The sequence below is a fragment of the Dama dama genome, chromosome 9 (genome assembly GCF_033118175.1).
Source record: "Dama dama isolate Ldn47 chromosome 9, ASM3311817v1, whole genome shotgun sequence".
Lineage (NCBI taxonomy): Eukaryota > Metazoa > Chordata > Mammalia > Artiodactyla > Cervidae > Dama > Dama dama.
The window spans coordinates 52,716,800-52,741,143 of NC_083689.1; the positions used below are offsets into that span (position 1 = coordinate 52,716,800).

Genomic DNA, 24,344 nt, shown 5'->3' on the forward strand with positions numbered 1-24,344 from the left:
AGCTGAAGGCAGAAACAGTGACAGACCTTCCTGAATCTAACATTTGACTGGCCTCCTAAAATGGTGGGCATGGGGCGGGACCAGGGGTCATTGTTAGTCCCAAATTGCTAATTCAGTCATCAGCCTCCAATTTTATATTTGGTTTCAAAATGCCAATTCTTAAGGCAGTGAAGCAATAGAAGCTATGGTTTTGTAAACACTTCTAATTAAAGCTTTCTCCTTCGGTAGAGCACCATAAAATGGAATAACATTTGTAAAAGTTTTATGTCATATTTTGCAGCACTTTAAAGCAGACAAATAGAAATCAACAATCAGTTCTATAGGTTGTCATCATGAATAGAAGTGCCTCTTTGCTCAGGTCCAGTTGACACTGGAAAGTGGAATTGTAACCTTCAGGGAGTGTAAATGTTACTTCTTTATGTGATCTTGAAGGCCCCTACACATTAAAATCAGACTTAATTTTCTTTTTCCATAATTTTTGTGTTTAAATTGCATGTTCTTTTGTTTCTCCTTATGATTAAGCATTGCAGGATTCTAGTTATGATAGTTAGCAGTCTTACAGAAAGCTGATAATCCCTAACTGTAACACTGCAAACAACAGTAATGGTATATAATTTTTCTTGTGCCTCTGTGTGCTTAACTTGGGTGGAGCAGTGAAAATCAAAGGTTATTGCCATTGCCCTTGTTTACTCTGGCATTTTAAGTTCTCAGAGTGTGCCTCTGATACTCAACTGCCTATGCGTCTATCATTCATAACTCAGTTTGCAACTGGGGAGAAGATATCTCTTAGCACCATGTATTCAGTTGGTCCTTGGTATTGCCAGCAGAATTGGCAAGCCTATTTATTTAGAAACATGGATAAGTGATCACGGCCCTAGCAGCCACTACAGAGCAATATTCAGCACAGCCAGAGCTTCAGCAGAGGAAATATGACACAACTTGGAAAGATTGTTTCTGGCCACATGAGTAGTGTGTCATTGAGGCAGTTGGATGGGAAGGTAAAGATTTTAGTTCAAACGAAGTAGTATCATTCAGGAAAGAGTCCAGCTGTCAATGCTTTTAAGAAACCAGTTGAAGGACAGTTTTGCTCTTAACTATGGGATATCATCTATGTTTCTTTTTCCATTTCTTATGAGGATGACCTTAAGTCCATCTCAATGTGTGGATGCTGTTCTTTTTTATTTGAAAAATAGCCTCACATTCAAATAAAACTCATCTTGACTTTACCTGTCAAATGAGAACAGCAACTTAGAATTTCGATTCCCTTCCTTCAGGAATAGCTGCAAAATACATTTTTATTGTAGTTGAGGGTACCAGTGATTCTTTGGTGCCTCGGTTCCTTAGCTTTCCTCACATCACTGCTCACACCAGCAGACCCTTGTTCTGAGGTTACTGTATAGGGAGGTTAGAACCCATATAAAACTGGTGAGTTACAAGCCCTAGGATCTCTCAGGGTTTTGCCACCAACTTACAGTTTGACGTGTGTTAGGACTCTGTTTAATTTCCTTAGCACAGAGCTAAAAAATTTGTCCTCATAAACAGGTAATCAGTCTGTGAGAAATAAAACACCTTTGGTGCTTTTTTCATTTGTTCTCTAAAGGTCAGGGATGGGGTAGATGTACATTTGTTTTCCTTTCCAGTCAAAAGAGAAAAATCTTCAAAGATCTTTTTTATCTTTTCTTCTAGGTTGCCAACTTGGCCTGTTCCATCTCAAACAATGAAGAAGGTGTAAAGCTTGTTCGAATGTCTGCAAGCCAGCTAGAAGCCCTCTGTCCTCAGGTAACGTACAACCAGCAGTGTTTAAGCTATCACCAAATTGGATTAGGGTTATTAAAGTGGAAATGAATTTTATTTTATGTTTCATTTTTAGGATCTTAGATAGAAGCCTTGAGGACAAAATACTGATCACAGTCCATGTAGAGAAATGTATGTTTAACTTCCAGTGATATTTCCTTAAGGCGTCATGTGTTACTGTCTCCTAACCCTTCATTTAAAATGTATAGCCCTTTTCACTGCTGGCAAACGGAGGGCAGGCAGTGGCCATTCCTAAGGGCCTTTCTAAGGGACGGCCACCTGCAACATGTGGTAGTCCTGGCATCAGGATTGTTACCCCATGAGCCTGAAAAGGTAACTGCTGCCCACCCACACTCCATTTTTATGCCTAGTGTTTGGATCTTGTTAGAGGGTGTGAGATTCAAGAACTGGAACCCTTAATCTGCTGTGTTCTGAAGTACCCTTATGATACAGATACTAATAACAATTTCGGCCAACTACTGGTAAAACTTGAGAACTTTTCTCCATTTCTAATGGCATATTGTAAGGCTGGTGATGAGGCTAGGTTAAGCATCTGGGGCTTTAGAAGGACTCTGAAGCACGCAGAAGAATGCTTGTTTTGTTAAATATTAGATGAGCTGCTCCCTCCCGTGAGGTGTGCTGATTCTGTTTGTGTGGCTTGATACTCTATGCCTCTCACAGGGGTTTCTGAGTAGTGTCGGTGCTGTTTTGGTGGAAGAGGTTGCCTCTCCAGTTTCTCAGGCAGAGAATGGTCATGGGCATACTCTGAAGATTTACATTAAACCTCTTTCTAAATGTCCTGCCAGATGACATTGACCACAAATAAAGAGGAATAAACCAAGGGAACTAGAGTATAAGAGATCACAGCAATGAAGTTTGTGTGTTATGTTTGCCACCAGCTTTAAGATACGCTGTAATCATTACTTTGGCTCTTTCCTATGCATGATTCCTGACCAAAATAAGTAAAGACTGGTGATTAATCTGGGATTCTGACTGGTATGCAGGTTAATTAGGGCATTTGTTCTCATTCTCAACCATGTGGGTTAGTTTGCAAATGAAAGTTGCTTCCTCTGGGTGTTAGTGTGTTCGGTCACCTGTGGATCCACATGATCTGATCAACGTTTCCTCAGCTTTAATCTAGTCATTAAGTCTGTTTGGCCAGTCAGTAGCTGTACAGATAATAAGCATAGTGAATTTAATCACTTCCGGAAAGTTCATGGATGATCAAGTTGTATGAAATAAATTTAGAGCAGATTTTACAGACTTGGCATTCTTTTCTCAGGCTTGCCATATTATCCTATCAGTGCTTTATTTTTAATGCCTTTGGTTCTCCATTTGATTTTTAAATGCTTGAAAAGCGACAATGCTTTCACATGTCGGCTGAAACAGATGGTAACATACGCTGATCACACCTACTAAGAGTATTTATATAAATGATCTTAAAGCCTCGAAAAAGAGAGTCTAGTAGATTCTAATAAGAGTGATGGAGTACATAAGTCACGTTTGGCTGGGACTTGTTGCCCAGGCTTTAGATTGCATCAGAAAGCATCTTTTCTCCCTTTCTTTTGTAGTTTATTTCTCCTACTACAACAGACCTCAGGACAATACCCAGATGATGCCTGATTGGGTATAGAAAGAAAAGAAAGTGAATTCACTCAGTTGTGTCCGACTCTTTGCGACCCCATGGAGTGTAGCCTACCAGGCTCCTCCGTCTGTGGAATTTTTTAGGCAAGAGTACTGGAGTACCATTAGTTGCCATTAGGTGTATGTCCTCGATAAAAAGGTGTTACTTGGTGTGATTATTCTCCCAGATTCTCTCCCAGGCTCCTTCCTACCCTGGCTTGCAAACAGGGCTGGGCAGGTTCAATGACAGCAAATACAGCAGACATTGCAGGCACGATAATGACAATCTGGATAGCAGGCGCCATTTCTGAATGAGGTAACTGACTCCATTCCAGCCCATTGTCGCTGGATTCTTTCTTTATTTGTAAAGAGAAGTCCGCAATTCAGACTTTTTGTTAAGTTCCAATTTTAAAGGGTTGGTAACTAAAATTCTGAAATTCTTTGAGGAGGGTAAAACAAATTTCTGAGCGCTGCATCTCACCTACCCTGGGCCTTCGTACTCGAAGGACCTCTCCTTTAAGGTGGCTAATGGCTGTCCCACTCTGCAGCCTGGTATGGGCAAGTGATGTCAGGCATCACTGGCTTGTTTGATAAACCCTAGGCAAGCTAATCAACTTGAATAAACTAGTTAGTTAATTCACCAGTAGTTTAACATGGTGTTTAATATGCTGTAGCATGTAGACAGTATTAAAGTGTATGTTTCTTTGAGGCTACTGTCAGCATCCGTCCACCATATAGAATATGTGTTGGGTTTTTCCAGTCTCTCTTTATGTTTCATACACATACTGCTGCATTCAGGCAGCCCTGGCCCCTCTTTTGGGGGCTTTTCTGTGACCACACCTATAGTGTGGAGTTGGCTCCTAGACCTTATTGTTCCTTTCTGGAGGGGAGAGATGACAGATGGAACCTGCAGAGCAGTTTTCTTCCCCATCTTTCCATTCATCTAATAGATTAACTTTTGCAAATGGGAAATTCTGTTCTAAAGTACTAACATTTTAGGAGTTAAGTGATTTTAACTCGAAATGTTTGTGGTATTAAAGCTGAGTTCAGACGAAGTAACCTGAAGGTGGATTTATTTTGTTGCTTGGGGGAGAAAAGCACCCACATTTTTTGGTGATTTACTGTTGTCATGAGTAGGGAAGAAACTAGGTCAGCACTCTCTGCATTGCCTTCTGCTTTGTGTCTGCAGTATCTCACTCTGTTTTCCAGAACAGGGACCTAACTCCATCTAAGCAGATAGCACCAGTCTCACATGCCCTTATCAGGTAAAAAAAAAATCAAAATGTTTTGGAAAAGGACCTGATTCTCCATATCATCTCACTCATGGTTGTGGCTCAAGTCTTATTTCTTGGTAGCTGCTTAACAGATTTTCATTTTTCAGTTCATCCAGTGCTGGTCAAAACAAAGTGGAAAAACCCTGCCAACAGCAGGTTTCTGACAATTGAGTCTTTAAAATCAGAGAAGGGCATTTTGGAGATGATCTCACTTAATATTTTATTTTTCTTAGTTCATTATGGAAGAATGAGCATTGTACATTTAAGTTAATACAAATTTGGCAGTTTAATATTTCATATGGCTGGGTTTAATGCATGGCCTTTCTTAGAAATTTAAGCAAGGGTGAATCAAGTCTTTGAAGCTGCTGCTTTATCTACATTTTTTTGTCCTTTTTTGGGGCGGGGAGGAGTGGCTTTCTCGCTAACTGAATTGAGAAAGAAGAAATGTTCTTACATTTTTTTCTTCAGCCTCCTTAGATTTATCTTTCATATTATTGCTTTTCCCATTGTGCTGTGGGAATTCTGATCATTTTTGTAGCTAACAGGCTTGATAAGCATTTGTTGTTGTTCAGTCCCTATCAAATAAGCATAAACTCAGATAGGCCTGGTCTGTATAGTTAATGAGAAAATATACAGCTCTTAAATGAGCTGAAGCATACCAGCCAGGGAAGCCTGTGGCATCAAGCTCTCATTCATGTGTTATTATCTCACCTTTCTACTTCTGATTTTCTCTTAACATTTTTACACAGTAATTGCACAGAAGAGCTCAAAGGACATGCCTCTGACTAAAAAGTTTTCTCACAGCATTTTCTGTGTCTCTTTCCTCCCTTAACCCCCTCCCATGGATGTCTGCAGGTAACAGGGCCCCAGAAACACTCTAGTCTCCTTGTATATTGATACTGGCCTGTTGTTTTGTTTTGTCTGATTTCCATACTGTAAGAGGTTTCCCTCTCTCATTTTCTTGATAAGTCTATATAATTGGTATTAGTTATTTAAATGTTTGGGGAGAATTTATCAATGAAGCTGCCTGGCCTGGAATTTTCTATATGGGAAGATTTTCAACTAAATTGTTTAAATTATTATTTAAGCAATAAGAAATTATTTCTTTAATAGGTATAATATTCAGATTATTTGTTTAAACAGTTAGCTGTTTATTCTTGACTGACTTTTGGTAATTTATATTTTATCAATTGCTACTCTGTTTTTTTCCCTTCAACTTGCTTTGGGTTTATTTTCCCCTTTTTCTAGTTTCTTAAGTTAGAAGCATTTAAATCATTGCTTTGACACCTTCTCTTCTAATGTAACATATAACGTTGGTGTGCAGCTTCTCAGATTGCTCAGTGGTAAAGAATCTGTCTGCCAGTGCAGGAGACGCAAGGATTGGGTTCAGTCCCAGGGTGGAGAAGATCCCCTGGAGTAGGAAATGACAACCTGCTCCAGTATTCTTGCTTGGGAAATCTCATGGACAGAGAAACCTGGCAGGAGCTACAGTCCATGGAGTCGCAGAGAATCGGACAGGACTGAGCATAGACATACATACACAATGTTGGTGTATATGTTAAATCGCATTATTGGGATGGTCAAGGAAGACCTCACTGAGAGAGTGATGTAGAAGCAAAGACCAGAAAGGAGATGATAGAACAAGCCAGGGACTGTGTCTAAGGGGAGAGCAGTCCAGGAAGAGGGAACAGCAAATATAGAGACTTTGAGGAAGAAGGGATTTGATTTAGGTCATACCTGAATGGTCTAGTGGTTTTCTCCACTTTCTTCAGTTTCAGTCTAAATTTGGCAATAAGGAGTTCATGATCTGAGCCACAGTCAGCTCCTGGTCTTGTTTTTGCTGACTGTATAGAGCTTCTCTATCTTTGGCTGCAAAGAACATAATCAATCTGATTTCAGTGTCGACCATCTGGTGATGTCCATGTGTAGAGTCTTCTCTTGTGTTGTTGGAAGACGGTGTTTGCTGCACCCTTCCTCAGCGATCAATGCAAAGAAATATAGGAAAACAATAGAATGGGAAAGACTAGAGATCTCTTCAAGAAAACTAGAGATACCAAGGGAACATTTCATGCAAAGATGGGCCCAATAAAGGATAGAAATGGTAGGGACCTAACAGAAGCAGAAAATACTAAGAAGAGTGGCAAGAATACACAAAACTGTACTAAAAAGATCTTCAAGACCCAGATAATCACAATGGTGTGATTACTCACCTAGAGCCAGACATCCTAGAATGCAAAGTCAAGTGGGCCTTAGAAAGCATCACTATGAACAAAGCTAGTGGAGGTGATGGGATTCCAGTTGAGCTATTTCAAATCCTGAAAGATGATGCTGTGAAAGTGCTACACTCAATATGCCAGCAAATTTGGAAAACTCAGCAGTGGCCCCAGGACTGGAAAAGGTCAGTTTTCATTCCAATCCCAAAGAAAGGCAGTGCCAAAGAATGCCCAGACTACCGCACAATTGCATTCATCTCACACGCTAGTAAAGTGATGCTTAAAATTCTGCAAGCCAGGCTTTAGCAATACGTGAACTGTGAACTTCCAGATGTTCAAACCGGTTTTAGAAAAGGCAGAGGAACCAGAGGTCAAATTGCCAATATCCGCCGGATCATCAAAAAAGCAAGAAGAGTTCCAGAAAAACATCTATTTCTGCTTTATTGACTATGTGAAAGCCTTTGACTGTGTGGATCACAATAAACTGTGGAAAATTCTTCAAGAGATGGGAATACCAGACTACCTGACCTGCCTTTTCAGAAACCTGTATGCAGGTCAGGAAGCAACAGTTAGAACTGGACGTGAAACAAACAGACTGGTTCCAATTAAGAAAAGGAGTACGTCAAGGCTGTATATTGTCACCCTGCTTATTTAACTTAAATGCAGAGTACGTCATGAGAAACGCTGGGCTGGAGGAAGCACAAGCTGGAATCAAGATTGCCGGGAGAAATATCAATAACCTCAGATATGCAGATGACACCACTCTATGACAGAAAGCGAAGAACTAAAGAGCCCCTTGATGAAAGAGAAAGAAGAGAGTGAAAAAGTTGGCTTAAAGCTCAACATTCAGAAAACTAAGATCATAGCATCCAGTCCCATCACTTCATGGCAAATAGATATGGGGAAGCAGTGGAAGCAGTGTCAGACTTTATTTTTGGGGGGCTCCAAAATCACTGCAGATGGTGACTGCAGCCATGAAATTAAAAGACACTTACTCCTTGGAAGGAAAGTTATGACCAACCTAGACAGCATATTAAAAAGCAGAGACATTACTTTGTCATCAAAGGTCCGTCTGGTCAAGGCTATGGTTTTTCCATTGGTCATGTATGGATGTGAGAGTTGGACTATAAAGAAAACTGAGTGCCGAAGAATTGATGCTTTTGAACTGTGGTGTTGGAGAAGACTCTTGAGAGTCCCTTGGACTGCAAGGAGATCCAATCAGTCCATCGTAAAGGAGATCAGTCCTGGGTGTTCATTGGAAGGACTGATGTTGAAGCTGAAACTCCAATACTTTGGCCACCTGATGCGAAGAGCTGACTCATTTGAAAAGACCCTGATGCTGGGAAAGATTGAGGGCAGGAGGAGAAGGGGACGACGGAGGATAAGATGGTTGGATGGCATCAGTAACTCAATGGACATGGGTTTGGGTGAACTTTGAGAGTTGGTGATGGACAGGGAGACCTGGTGCGCTGCAGTTCATGGGGTCACAAAAAGTCAGACATGACTGAACGACTGAACTGAACTGAGGAAGAAGGGTGAAATATCCAACAGGAGTGAGCATGGTATAGAGCCTTTTATCGGGTTAGGGTTAGGGTTAGGGCCGTGGTAAAGCATTTGATGTTTTACTTTGAGTCACATGGGAAGCCATTGATGGGTTTTGAGTAGAGAATTGACATGATCTAACTTTGATTTTACCAAGGTCTCTCTGACTTCGGTGAGGAAGGATAGAGAGACACCCTAGGAAGCTATGGTAAGCAGAATAATGTGCTGTCCCCACGCCCAATATCCTAATTACTAAAACCTGTAAATATATTGCCTTGTATGGCAGAAGGGACTTGGCAGAGGTAAATAAACTAAGGATCTTAAAATGGTTAAATTAACCTAGATTATCCAGTAGGTCCCTAATATAATCGCAAGGGTCCTTATATGAGGAAAGCAGCAGTGTTGACATCAGAGAAGAAGATGTGATCATGGAAGCAGGAGTTGGAGTGAAGTGGCCACAAGCCAAGGCATGTGGGTAACCTCTAAAAACTGGGAAAGACAAGGACTGGATTCTCCTCCCCTAGAGCCTCTGGAATGAACATTCTGCTAACACTTTGATTTTAGCTCTGTAAGACCCACTTTAGACTTCTGCTCTTCAGAGCTGTAAGATTACACGTTTGTGTTGTTTTAAGTGCAACTAGTTTTGTGATAATATGTCACAGCAGCATAGGAGACTGAAACAGAGGCAAGAGTACAGTGGAAGTGGTAAGCACTGGTTATAGAGTCCAAATATATTTTGAAGGTGGAATTTACTGAAGGATTAGTGAAGTGAAGGGGAAGAGAAGAGTCAGGAAAAGTTCCAGGTTTTGATCCTAAGTAACCAGAAGGATGGAGCTATCATTTATGATAATTTTGTGGTGCCTCTTAGACATGCAAGCAATAAAGTCAAGTTTAGGGAAGAGGTCTGGACAAAATATATAAATGTGGGATTCTTTAACACATACGTGGTGCTTAAAGTCATGAGCCTTGATAAGTTCACCAGTGGAATGTATAATCCCAGAATTAAAAGGTCTGGGAAATAGAACTGGGGTTCCCTGATATTTAGAGTTTGGGGAGGTGAGCAGCATCCAGCAAAGGAGATTGAGGAAGTATTATTAACCAGAAGAGCACCAGAAGCTCACTCTATCTGGGAAGATAAGTGGGGAAAATGTTCCTAGGAAAGAGTCATTATTCATGTCAGATGGTTATAGAATGTGACCAGAAAATTGATCCTTGGATTGAGCAACATATTCACAGATTATCTTGGACAAAGATGTTTAGGTAGAATTTAGGAGATCCAGTAAAGTGGATTCAAGAGAAAAGAGATGAATTGAATATAGCAAGTTGATAGCTCTTTCAAATTAAATGTAAGGATTATGGAGACATGGGGTGGTAGCATGTAGTACATACACAGGGTTGAGAGTGACTTTTGCTTTTTATTTTTAGTTGGGAGCTTTTTTTAATGTTCAGTTGATGGAAATAATCCAGTAGAAGGGAAATACCGATAATAAAGACTAGAGCGGAGAGAATTACTTGGATATTGTCCTACAGTAGAGGAGAGGAAATGAGATCCTGTGGATAACTGGCAAGACTGTTCTGAGATAGGAGCATAGATAGGAACATCCACAGTTAAAAAGAGGTAAGACAGAGCATGTGGCATAAATGGAAGTAAATGGGTAGATGCAGTGATAAGATTTGCATATATTCTCTTTTGCTTGTATTCATCTTTTCATTTAAATAGGAAGCAGAGCTGTAAGCTGAGAGTGATGATGCTCTCAGAAATGTGACAGGTTTGAGGAGAAGATACGGAATAATTACTCTTTTAGAGTCCAGACTTGAGGAGAGGAAGATACTGATTGGACTAAGGAAATCTAGTTTTCTTGCTGTCCCCAACACTGTGAGTCCTCTTGAAGTTGAGTGATAGATATTTTAAAGTGAGATGCATTCAACATGATTGGGAGCAGGAAATCATGAATTTTATTTTGGAAATGTTTATTTTGAAATACCTGAGACATCTGAGTAGAGCTGTTGGGTATGTAGTTAGGAAATGAGTTGGGAGCTAGAATGAGTGGTCTGGGATGGAGATGTGGGAGTAGTTGGCACATGGGTGGTATGTAAAATCATGAAACTAGAAATTCTCACAGGTGGGAGAAGTGTAGAACAGCATAGGATCAAGCCTTGGAACTCAAGCATTAGTGGAAGAAGATGACAGCAAAAGAGACACAGAAGTAGCCAGAATGGTGGGAATGAAACAGGAAAAGTATTTGACAGAATCTAACATCCAGACCTGATTAAAGACACTCTGTAAACTAGGAATAGAAGAAAATTTCCTTAGCATGATAGCATCGTACTCAGTGATGAAGCGCTTGAGTTCTTCCCCTAGGATCAGAACCAGACAGGAATGTGCTGTTCAGTGTTGTACTCGAGGTCTTAGCCTTAGCATTTAAAAAGTTGCCATTGATATATGGTGGTGGTGCCTAGTTTGTGGCTCTTTGCAAATTTAAAGAGCAAGGATAGTGACTCACATTAATTTAGAAGTGAGAGTAAATATTTCCCTCTAGTTGTTTCTTAATCATTTATAGGTCACTTTAGGTAGGCTGTTCGTGTCTTACCTCCATTTTCTACCAGTATTTTAGTGTTCTCCTTACTGATTTGTCAGACATTATATACTTCATTTGTCATGTATACTTAAACACAAATGTAAGCAGAGAATTTTCTTTTTTTTGGTGGGGCCAGGGTTGGTACACAGCATGTGGGATCTTAGTTCCCTGACCAGGGATCAAATCCGTGCCCTCTGCAGTGGAAGCATGGAACCTTAACCATTCTAAAACAAGAAATATTTATTTGTTCAGTAAGTGCATAATTAAACACATTCTTTTAGCCATATCGTTTTTAATTTAACTCATTATCCATTTGGGAATGATCTTATTTTGCACATAAATATAAGTATGAGGTTCAGACTTTGACTATTTTTTCCAAATAGCCCATCAAATGTAAAAATGGACCATTCCCACATCACTCATTTGGGATGTCTCTTTTGCCATATATTGACTTCTGCTTTATGATAGGGTGTGTTTTTAGATTATTCTTTTCAATTACTTTAGCTTTGTATTACATTTAAACTCTCTTCATTACTCTTGATCTCTAGCCCATGTATATATTTGCTGCTTTCAGCCATTAACTATTCCAGATTAATTTGTGAATAAATAGGTCAGTCTCCCCACTCCTAAACACGGACTGTGTTTCTACTTATTCAAGTTTTTTTTTTTTTTATAATGTACTCAGAAAAAGTCACTTTTGATATCTTGGTCCTTTAGGTTTCTTTACAGATTTAATTCCACGTATTTCCTATTAATTGTTTTCATGAAGAGCTTATACTCCCTTCATTTTATGTCCTGTTTTCTGGTATATAGAAATGTTTCTCATTTTTATATATTTACATTGTCTCTAGCTACTTTAATGGCACCCCACTCCAGTACTCTTGCTTGGAAAGTCCCATGGACAGAGGAGCCTTGTAGGCTGCAGTCCATGAGGTCACTAAGAGTCAGACACGACTCAGCGACTTCACTTTCACGTTTCACTTTAATGAACTTTTATTAATTCTAAGAGGTTTTATAGTTGACTTACTTCAGTTTTCTAGACAAACAAAGATATTCTACATTGAAAAGTAATTTTATTGTCTACTTTCTAAACAGCCTTTTCTTATTTCCATTTCCCACTTTATTTCATTAGCTAGAAAGACCATTATTAATTAACTAATGATGACAATTGGTATTCTGATCAATAACATCTAGATTTTTAAAGTAAATGATTCTAGAGTTTTCCCTACTAAGTGTCATGTTGGATGATTATTCACGGTATTATTTTAAGTATCTTTCTAGTCCCAATACATCAGAAAATAGTATTTAATTTATTGTGTCCCACAGTTTTGTAATCAAAACAAGAAAGTTCACCTTAGATAAGATGCTTTTCCTCCATTATACTGTTAAAGATTACAGAACAAAGAGAGCAATTTTCTCTTTGTAAGGGAAAATTATCTTAGTATTTAAAACATATAATTAATTCCCTGCCGCTGTTTACTTGGCCCTCTTAAGAAACATTTTCTTCAGCCAGGTATTCTTACAAGGTCTTGCTCCACTCTGATTCACTGATAACATTAGTGAATTAATGAGTTAACTAATGAAGATTAGTCCATAATCTTGAATCACCCAGTGGGAAACAAAGGGAAGAAGGAAAAGAGGTCAAAGAACAAGCCTGGAAATCATGAAAATTGGGGAGACCATGGTATAACACATGGGAAAGCTAGGGTATTTCTGACAAATAATTTATTGTCCAAACCCATTCACTTTTGAAAGTAGTGGGCTGTTAATAGTAACTGGTCCTAGTCCTCAAAACCTACAGTCTATAATTGATAGTTTCAATAATCCATCCCTTCCAGTTAGCTGGGAGGGAAGAGGAATTAGTTGTACCAGTCAGGTGGGTCTGATTCTTTAGTTTTTTTACTGCAGTCTTTGAGGGGTAATTTGATAACCTCACTCTTGGATCCCCCTCTAATATATTGGGAATTACACACATGACCTGAACGCATGTGGTTTCTGTAGCACCAAAAAACATAATCCCGAACTCCTGCCCTCTGGCACGATGCCCAAGTGACTCTATGGTAACTACTGTCCTGTCATAGATCTCAACTCCAGCACCACCCGCTTTCCCTGTCCTTGCTTACCTTCAAAGTTGCATTACTATGAACACATTTATTTCCAATAACCCATAAGCACTTGTACCTAGAGATCTTCCTAGTGATTTTCTCAGCTCTTTTTCAAACTACTTTCACTATTCATTCATTCAGTCAATATATCAAAGGATCTGAAAGGTATTTCTCCAAAGAATACACACTAGGGGTCAATAAGTACGTTAAGAGACAATATCATGAACCATCAGGGAAATGGAGATCAAAACCACAGTGAGATATCACTTCACACCCACTGGGATGCTGTTATTTAAAAAATGGAATAGGGAGAAGGAGAAAGGGAAAACAAGTGTTGAAGATATGAGGAAATTGGAACTCTCACATATGCTGGTGGAAATGTAAAATGGTTCAACTGCTTTGGAAGATAGGCAGTTCCTCATAAAGTTAACCATATAACCCCACAATTCTATTCCTAGTTATATATAAAAGAACAGTGGAAATAAACACATATGTAAATATTCATAGCATTATTCATAATGACCAAATAGTGGAATTCAGATGTCTATCAGCTGATAATTGAATAAAGAAAATGTGGTAAATTCATATAATGGCATATTATTTGTCAATAGAAAGGGCAAAGTACTGATACACTTTATAGTGTGTATGAACCTTAGAAACATGTTAAGTGAAAGAAGCTGGTTCCAAAAATGCACATATTAATATGACTCCATTTATAGGAGAAGTCCAGAATAGGTAATTCATAAAAATTTACCAAAATAGATAAATTCAAAAAAAATCACAGAGTTAGTGGTTGCTGGAAGATAGGATTAGGGGAAATAAGGAGGGACTGCTAGTGGATATGGGGTTTCTTGGAGTGATAGAAGTGTTCTAAAAATGATTGTGGTAATGGTTACAAAACTGAATATACCAAAAATCTTTGCATATTACAGTTTAAATAGGTGAATTGTTTGGTATATAAATTATATCTCAGTAAAGCCGTTTTTTGTGTGTTTTTTTTTTAAAGAAATGACTTACAATATTTTAGAAGAAATAACTTTTAAACTTAATAAATATTATACTTTGTTTGAAGTTGTATGTCAAGTACAGTATGCCTCAGAAGAACATTTTTCACATACATAGTTTGAGAACATTCCAAGAGCCTAAAATGCTAAAGTTCATCACAAGATTAAGAATAATGGGTGACTGAAACAAACCTGGGCATCCTACAGTCGGAGTAGTGATGTGCATCTATAAGATCAAATAATAAACAGTTAATGTTTTAACGTTCATTTAATGATATGGAGAAGTATTTACAAGAAACAGGATAGTCAGTTTTATTAGCATATAATTCTAATTGTGAATTTTTTGACTTGGCACATGTACATGTGTATGTGAGGAGGAAAAAAAGCCTGGAATATAAATGTCAGAAATTGTGAAGAGTTGCTGTCACAGAATGGGGAGATTAGAGATAATTTGTGTTTGTTACCATCCATACTTCCAGTATTTCCAGTACTGTATTTCTGATGAATTGCTTCTCCATACATATGTAAAGCCTTTTGTTTAATATGTCTCTGTTTCATCTTTGTAACTGTTTAAGTGGAGCATGTGGTATCATGTGTCCTCATGAAACGCACAGGAGACAAAGCCATAGCCACTCCACCAACCAAAGTGTCTGGCTTATTTTATTTTCCTGACTCTGAAAGAGTATACAATGAACTTTAATGTCTTTGCAGGTTATCAATGCTGCATTGGCTTTGGCAGCAAAACCACAGAGTAAACTGGCCCAAGAGAACATGGATCTTTTTAAAGAACAGTGGGAAAAACAAGTCCGAGTTCTCACAGATGCTGTCGATGACATTACTTCCATTGATGACTTCTTGGCTGTCTCAGGTAATGAGCTGATTCCCCAGAGAAGTATGTGAGGATGTGCATAATTATTTTCACCTATATTACAATAATGGACAATCAAAACATCCCCTAGTCTGGGCAGGTAAATTATTCTAGCAAAAAAAAAAAAAATTATTCTAGCAATAATATTGTGCTGGTTTTCATTTTAATTAAAGAAAACAGCTACCAGTGACTCTAAGCAGTGGGACATAGGGTTGGAGTTGTTCTGCGTGTGGTGGGACTGGTCTCAATTTCAGAGGCGTGAATCAGGAAACTTCCTGGAGGAAGTGTTCTCTGTTTGTATGGGGTAAGATTTTGCAGCTGTGACCTGTACAACTCCATAAGCATCCACCCCTTTTGCTGCTGTTGTGTGTAGAAAAAACACTGACCTGCGTCTGGACTGTGGTTGTTTGTTACAAGCCTGTGATACTTAGGAGACGGGATTCCCAGCATCATCAGCTTCGGTTTCTTTTGTAAAAATTGTTCCCCTTAGAAAGCATCTCTCTCTCCCTCAGAAATGATCATAGTTGAACTGCCTACTTTTGAAAGACTCTGTCTGCATGATGCACAGATAGAAAACAGAGAGGAAATATTTAAGTACCATTTAATTATGAACTTGCAAAAAATAAATCTGGGTAATTCACCTCACAAAAACAGTTGATTTCATTATATAAACATAAACTGGTAATGACATAATAAATTGCATTCATATAGAAAATGTCTGTCAACTGCAATTCCCTGTTTATCACACAGAGATAAATTTCAATCCATCTCCTTAGGGTTGAGCAAGTATAAATGCATTCTCCATTTAACAGGCCTCTGCTGCCCTTGGCCGCGCTGCTTGCTCTCTGGAGGTGCCAGGCTTCCCGAGGCCAGTGGCTGTGGGCAGTCAGCGGCTGGTCCTTGTAGGACTGAAACTACCTGTCACCCCAGGGAACCACAGTCTGGAACGTGGGAGATGTGAGTGGCAATGGGGCTTGAAACAGAAGTGGTGCTTAAGTACATGCACAGCACAGTCCTCCAGCAGTGACCTATATAAGGTAACAGTGTGTTCTGCATACCAATGTTCCCCTGTCTCTGCTCGCTCTCCTTGGGACTGGAGCATTGGCTCTACTTGAGAGAGTGGGGAGCAGGGAGTCTGTAAACTGCAAAACAAGGGGGTGAACCATGCTGCTGCAGGATTGCCAAATTGCAGGTGCTGGTGCTTTAAAACAAAAAACCTATTTGCAAGCACATTTTTGCAGGTGCCAAAAATGCAGCAATTGCTTTTTTGGGAAATCTTGGCCTTCTGTTGTTTTTCCCAACGAAATACTGAATTATTCTTTTTCATAGGTTTAGAGAAAAACATTCCACCTTCACAGCACACTTTAAGCAAACAACAAATTCTGAAATCTAAATGCAAAGCCCCCCTCCGGAGATAGATATTACATTCTTAAACTTACTTACCAAATAAGGCTTGGTCTCAAGGGATTTCTAGTCCTCTTATAGCAAAATAAAATGTAATAGAATCAGATGTCCCTCATGCAGCATTCTTCAGATCAGAGAACAAAAGGGATTTTGCAGTGGCATTTAGTGGGATCCAGGCAATATCTTTAGGGTATATGACATAAAACAGAAGAACAGTAAAGAGAAATCAGATTTTCTAACAGATAACTCTTGTCTGGTGAGTATGTTCAATTTTTATGCAAATATGGGAAAATAGAAGGGTTGACTTGATGGAAAGGAAGTTTAGACAGTTTCCATTTAGCAAATAAACACACAGAACAGTTGTCTCAGTCAGGAGGTGGTGGTGCTTTCAGAGCATCTGTATTTCAGAGAACCTCATTAGTGTGTTTCTCTAAGGTTTTGTCATAGGCTTGCTTAGTGTCAGGTAATTAATTAATTAACAGGACAAGGCTGTTAACTCAAAATTCCTCTGGTTGTCATGGTGTGCTTTTCAGGGGCTTGGGATGAAAGGAAGCAGGCAGATGCCTATGTAGAGTGTTACTGGATTGATCAGTTAAGTTTTGGCATTTAGATTCCTTTATACCCTTAGGCACTAACCTCATCCATGGCAGCTTTAGCACTATTTATGTGGCAGATTAGAGCTATCTCCCCATCTCACCCAGCAGACTGAGAGGAATCCCATTTTCTAGTGGACAGGCACCCAGTGGTCCCCAGCTCACAGCCTCTTGAGAGGCGTCCCCCCAGGTTGGGCAGCAGGTGTCGTCTGTAGAAGCCATGTGCTTTTCAGCAGTCTTTCGAGCAGAAGCCAAGGTCTGCCCTCTCTGCCATTTGGCATCGCCCAGAGCCACAGTCGTGCTCTGAGTTGTGCTCAGCGAAGTGGGCATGTTTCTGAGTAAGGGGCTGCTGGGCCCAGCACAGGCTGTGGCTTAAGGTTGGTGCACTTCATGAAATTTTACCTAATGAAAAGTAAGAATGCAGCTTGACTCCTTGGAGTCTTGGTGTTTTCCCCTGTCCTGGGGTTTTGTGGCCCTTTGGCAGTGGGATAGGTTTGGAGGAATATTTCCAGTAATGAGTTTTCCATCAGTCCCTCTTGGAATCCATGGGGCCTGTGCGTTTGCTGTAGCCCTATCTACTCATGAGAGCCCTTCCAAGGGTAAGTTACTTAGGGGATAGGACTGAAAGGACCCTCTGCTGTTTTAGCTCCATTATTTCTGCATATTCTGTCCCATTGGTTTCAGAAGTTCCCTTGTGCTTATTATAAGTTATATCCCAAATTTCCAGCTTAAAAAATAATGGTCATATTGTGCATAACTTGGTAAAGCCACCAAGACCCTGATGCCAGTGTTTCATGAGGCTGCAGGGCTCGGGGAACTTGAGTCACTGTGTATCACATGTGAGCCAGTGGCACTTAAAAATACAGAGGGACATGCAAGCCACTTCCAGGGAAGAGGGAGGGGCACTCGTTTTCCCGAAGCTATTCTACTCAGAATGTTGCCTTGTAAATACTGGAGGTGATTTAGGATGCTACACAACATTCACTAAACCATGAATATATTTATATGGACTGATTCCTTAAGGACAAGTGGTTTGAAATTTATCAAAGCGATAAAGACTATTTGAATTTCATTTGAATTGTATTTGATAAATGTTTTCCGTGGACATGCAATTTACTTTCTCATTCGTTTACTCTGCTTTCATGTGGAAGTTTTGATTCCCGCACCCTAACCCCTCCCTTCTTCTTTTCTTTTTTCTGGGTTGCAAATGGTAGGTTAAAGTGGTTATAATTGCGTTTATTGTTTTTTCTTAACTAAGTGCTTTTGGAAACAATATAATGCATTAGATACTTTGGGGCAACAAATAAGAGTAGTAATTTGTACTCTTCTTCATTGTCACTATGCCAAAATAATTTGGTCTGAGTGGTCTAAATAAAAGGATTTTTGTACCTAGTTTTTTTTTTTTTGTTTGTTTAACCGCAAAACTCCAGGACTGAAGAATACAGTAAGGAAGTGGTGATATTTGATCTCTGACTCCCATGCAGTCTAGATTGAACAAGTCACTAAATACGTCTGTGCCTGGTTTCCACAGTAATTGTGATTTTTAAAAAAAATTGGAAATGTCAAGCACTCAGGCTCTTTTCATAATACTGGAGTACATTCTCTATATAGATCATTAATATTATCATCTCTTGTGTATGCATAAGGCTGCACTGATAAAGATATCCAGAGCAAGGGGAGGGCAGGATGGGCCTGTTAGACATTGTGGACCGAGTGTAAGTTCATGCAGGCTTTTTGGAGAATACCAGTTGGCTTGATTCCCAGAGGGCAATTAGGCATCATACATCTACTTTATACACATATGCCTTTTGACTTAGTAATCCCATTGCTAGAAATTTTCCCGAGAGATGGGTACACAGATGTTTGCCAAAGTAACCTGTGCAAGGATGTTCACTTCAACCAAAACGCTTAAGAGAAGACTGGATAAGCAAATGATGGCCTCTCCGTCTGTTCAGTAGGGTACAGCACAGCCATTGACATGGCTGAGGTAGATCTGCAGAGGCAGTCCTAGAAAGATTTTCAAATGAAAACCAGGTATATTAATGTCCATAATATGATCCCTTGGAGATAAGAGTGTCGTGTTTGTGTGTGTGTTTCCCTGTTTGAAGCATCTACAGATAAAGACTATATTGAACCATCAAGAGTAATTTTTAATGGGATCCAGATTGGTGTGTCTACTTGGAATGGAGTTTCCTTAGAAATTCTGTTAAAGATTAAAGTAACTTATGGCTTAAGTTAGTGTGGGTACCTCCAACCCTCCTATGTTTGCATGTATGTCCAGTGGGAACTCACTTCTCCCTTAGGGTTCAAGTGTAGAGAACAGGTTGGTTGTGTCCTGGGTACATATTGGCCTCAGCTGGCTGGAGCTTTCTCAGTGAGTGTAGAAAATGTTACTTTAGCAGCTTCCTGAAATAGAAGCCTTCCTTGGTGGCTAAAGAATGGCAGGCCCTTCCCTGGTTTGGGTTCATCTGGAAGAAAACCTGTAAAAATTCAAGAAAATATAAATTGATTTTTAAAAACTACTTGCCAAGATGAAGGTTAATAAATCCTTGGTGAAGTTTGGGCCACTTTGTTTAATGAATGAAAAAGAATGGTGTTCTTTAGTGATTCCAGAAGGTGCTTTCCCACCCCTAGTATTAACAATCCTAAAACTGGGATGAGTCTTGAAAATCAGTGATATGAGAAAACTTTGGTTCATAGTTTAATTAGCAACATTGTTTCTTTTTCATTCCTTCTCTTCCCCTTCTCCAGATATTTGTTGTGTTAGATTCAGTAAAAGTAGCAATTTTTAGCCTAAGGCCTAGTATGGTAGGCAGGCTCAGTACCAGTCTGCTTAGTTTAAGGGATATGTAGATATTATTTACATACATATTGACATAATAAGTATATAAAAGATGTTTCTGATCTAAACATGGGCTCTAAATCCCTTTATTCTTATGATGGGTTCATTGTTCTTGTTCAGTCATGTCTGACTCTTTGTGACCAATGGACTGCAGCACGCCAGGCTTTCCTGGCCTTGATGATCTCCTGGACCTTGCTCAAACTCATGTCCATTGAACTCATGTTCATTGAGCCAATTATGCTATCCAACCATCTCATCCTCTGTCATCCCCTTCTCCACCTGCCTTCAATCTTTGCCAGCATCTGCATCATTTTCAGTGAGTCAGTCCTTCGCATCAGGCAGCCAAAGTATTATTGCTTCACCATCAGTTCTTCCTGTGAATATTCAGGACTGATTTCCTTTAGAATTGACTGGTTTGATCTCTTCGAAGTCCAAGGGACTCTCAAGAGTCTTCTCCAAACCACAGTCAAAAACATCAGTTCTTTAGCACTCAGCCTTCTTTATGGTCCAACTCTCATACTGTCCATGACTACTGGAAAAACCATAGCATTGACTATACAGACCTTTGTCAGTGAAGTAATGTGTCTGCTTTTTAATATGTTGTCTAGGTTAGTCATAGCTTTTCTTCCAGGGAGCAAGCGTCTTTTAATTCCATGTTGCAGTCACCATCTGCAGTGATTCTGGAGCCCAGGAAATAAAGGCTCTCGCTGTATTGTTTCCTATTTGCCGTGAAGTGATGGGACCGGATGCCATGATCTTAGTTTTTTGAATGTTGAATTTAAGCCAGCTTTTTCACTCTCTGCTTTCACCTTCATCAAGAGGCTCTTTGGTTCCTTTTCCCTTTCTGCCATAAGGGTGGTGTCATCTGCATATCCAAAGTTACTGATATTCCTCCTAGCAATCTTGATTGCAATTTGTGCTTCATCCAGCCAATATTTCACATGATGTACTCTGTATATAAGTTAAGTAAGCAGGGTGACAATATACAGCCTTGATGTACTCCCTTCCCAATTTGGAACCAGTCTGTTATTTCATGTCCAGTTCTGACTGTTGCTTCTTGACCTGCATACAGGTTTCTCAGGAGGCAGGTCAGGTAGTCTAATATTCCCATCTCTTTCAGAATTTTCCATGGTTTGTTGTAATCCACACAGTCAAAGGCTTTAGCATAGTCAATAAAGCAGAAGTAGATATTTTTCTGGAATTCTCTTGCTTTTTCTATAGTCCAACAGATGTTGGCCATTTGATCTCTGGGTCCTCTGCCTTTTGTATATCCAGCTTATACATCTGGAGGTTCTTGGTTCACGTACTGTTGAGACCTGGCTTGGAGAATTTTGAGCATTACTTTACCTAGCGTGTGAGATGAGTGCAACTGTGCGGTGGTTTGAACATTCTTTGGCATTGCCATTCTTTGGCATTGCCTTTCTTTGGGATTGGAATGAAAACTGACCTTTTCCAGTCACTGCTGAGTTTTCCAAATTTGCATGCATATTGAGTGCAGCACTTTCACAGCATCATCTTTTAAGATTTGAAATAGCTCAACTGGAATTCCATCACCTCCACTAGCTTTGTTTGTAATGATGCTTCCTAAGGCCCACTTGACTTTGTACTCCAAGATGTCTGGCTCTAGGTGAGTGATCACACCATTGTGCTTATGTGGGTCATTAAGATCTTTTTTGTATTGTTCTTCTGTGTATTCTTTTTAATCTCTTCTGCTTCTGTTAGGTCCATACCATTTCTGTCCTTTATTGGGCCCATCTTTGCATGAAATGTTCCCTTGGTATCTCTAATTTTCTTGAAGAGATCTCTAGTCTTTCCCATTCTATTGTTTTCCTCTGTTTCTTTGCATTGTTCCCTTAGGAAAGCTTTCTTAACTCTCCTTGCTATTCTTTGGAACTCTGCATTTGAATGGGTATACCTTTCCTTTTCTCCTTTGCCTTTTGCTTCTCTTCTCTCAGCTATTTGTAAGGCCTCCTCAGACAACCATTTTGCCTTTTTGCATTTGTTTTTCTTCGGGATGGTTTTGATCACCATCTCCTGTACAGTGTTATAAACCTCTGTCCATAGTTCTTCTGGCACTCTATCAGATGTAATCCCTTGAATCTATTTGTCACTTCCATTGTATAATCATAAGGGATTTGATTTAGGTCATACCTGAATGGCCTCGTGGTTTTTCCCTGTGTTCTTCAATTTAAGTCTGAACTTGGCAATAAGGAGTTCATGATCTGAGCCGCAGTCAGCTCCCGGTCTTGTTTTTGCTGACTGTGTAGAACGTTTCCATCTTCGGCTGCAAGGAACATAATCAATCTGATTTCAGTATTGACAGACTGGTGATGCCCATGTGTAGAGTCTGTTGTGTTGCTGGAACAGGATGACCTAAAATTGGTTTATGTGAAAAGTTCAATACATTTTATCTTTTAGTAGTGCAGTGGTATAAACTCAAACAAGTCTCCTAATTTTTTGTTGTTTCTCAGTCATTAAGTCATGTCTGAATCTTTTTGACCCCATGGACTGCAGCTTCCCTGTCCTTCACTGCCTCCTGATGTTTGCTGAAATTCATGTCTGTTTGGTCAGTGATGCTGTCTAACCATCTCATCCTCTGCTGCTCACTTCTTTTCCTTTTGCCTTCAGCCTTTCCCAGCATCAGGGTCTTTTCCAGTGAGTCAGATCTTCGCACCATGTGGTCAAAGTATTGGGACTTTAGCTTCAGCATTTTTCTTTCCAGTGAATAGTTAGGGTTGATTTCCTTTAGGATTGCTGATCTCTTTGCATTCCAAGGGACTCTCTTTAGTCTTTTCCAGCACCACAGTTCAAAAGCCTCAATTCTTTGGTGCTCAGCCTTCTTTCTGGTCCAACTCTCACATCCATATGTGACTACTGGAAAAACCATAGCTTTGACTATACAGACCTTTGTCGGCAAAATGATGTCTCTGATTTTTAATATGCTGTCTAGGTTTGTCATAGCTTTCCTTCCAAGGAGCAAGGGTTAGATGCTGAATTATGGTCTTGTTAGCTGTCTTGTGGTAATTCATTTCCCGCCCCCCCCCCCTTTTTTTTTACTGCTATATTTTGGCTCCTTGGAAAGATATTTATTTTAATTGATGATTTAAAGAATTTGAAAAAGACTTTTAGAGCAATTTGAGAGGAAGCCAAATTAAGAAGAAGGTATAAAGATTTTTCTATTTTCTGCCTCTACACATGCACAGCCTCCTTTATCTACATCCCCCATCACAGCAGCACATTCATTACAACTGATGAACCTACAGTGACACTGTTCACTCTTGGTAGTGTACAAATGTAGCCATCATTATAGCATCGTACAGAGTGTTTTCATTGCCCTAAAAATCCTTTGTCCTTACCTATTCATTCTTCCCTGCTCCAAAACCTGGCAACTCCCGAGGTTCCTTCATGTCTTTTCATACCGTGATAGCACATTTTTTTTAAAGTGCTGAATAATATTTCACCATCTGGATGTACCACAGTATTTCAGGTCACTTACTGAAGAACATCTCAATTGCTTCCTAGTTGGGCAGATATGAGTAAAGCTGCTATAGACATCTGTGTGCAGGTCTTTATGTGGACTTATGTCTTCAGCTCCACTGCATAAATACCATGGAATGCGATTGCTGTATCACATGGTGAGAGTATGTTTAGTTCTGTAGGTGCAAGCCATGCGTGCCCCCTCTAGGGAACTACACAATGGAGGGCCCTGTTCCTGGAGCCTGGTGGGGATCCAGAGGCCACAGGCAGGGCGTTGTGGTGGCTCTGTTCTTTGCTGGATCTGCCAAGTACTTCCACTTACCTCTGGCTCCCCTTGAGATAAGAGGAAACAGCATCAGGTCCTCTTGCTTGTTTGAAGTATCTTAGGAGGTAAAGCTATTGCAATAACACTTCTAGACATTGTGTTATGTAACATGACTGTGTTAGCAGAGGCCATCAGGGAAGGGTAATGACTTTTAGAAGGGAATTAAATCAGGAACCAGTCCTAGATAATGACAGGTCAAAAACAAAACCAGGATGGCAAAGAAATGGTCAGCTGTGTTTCTCTGTTTTTATCACTTATACTTGTATTTATGTATAGCTCTGCTGGGTCTTCATTGCGGCACCTGCTTTTCTCTAGTTGCGGAAAGCGGGGGCTTCTGTCGCGGAGTGCGGGCTCTCGGGCTTCAGTAGCTGAGGCATGTGGGCTCAGTAGTTGTGGCACATGGGCCTAGTTGCTACATGGCATGTGGGATCCTCCAGATCAGGGACTGATCCCGTGTCTCCTGCATTGGCAGGTGGATTCTTTACCACCGAGCCACCAGGGGAGTCCCCAAATGAGTTTCTTAAACAGATTAACATTTGCTCTAATTGTCCTGACTCTTTCAGAAAAACCAGAGTCAGTAGTCTTTCACCTATCGTGACATGTACTGTCTGGGTTTAAGGAAGGGAGCATGTCTTTAACAGACACTGCTTCTCAGATTTCTTGTGTGTCTTAAGGAAAGCTGCTTTCTTAGCAGGAAGGAA

General features: G+C 39.9%; 1 protein-coding gene across 1 annotated transcript in view; it reads left to right on the top strand.

Moving 5' to 3' along the window:
• The window catches only part of CTNNA1 (catenin alpha 1), a 173,994-nt gene that overhangs the window by 138,060 nt on the left and 11,590 nt on the right, over positions 1–24,344 (top strand). Inside the window, exons 10-11 of the mRNA XM_061151410.1 lie at positions 1,687–1,779; positions 14,846–15,002. Coding sequence (XP_061007393.1) covers positions 1,687–1,779; positions 14,846–15,002 — 250 coding nt within the window. The remainder of the gene's footprint in view (positions 1–1,686; positions 1,780–14,845; positions 15,003–24,344) is intronic.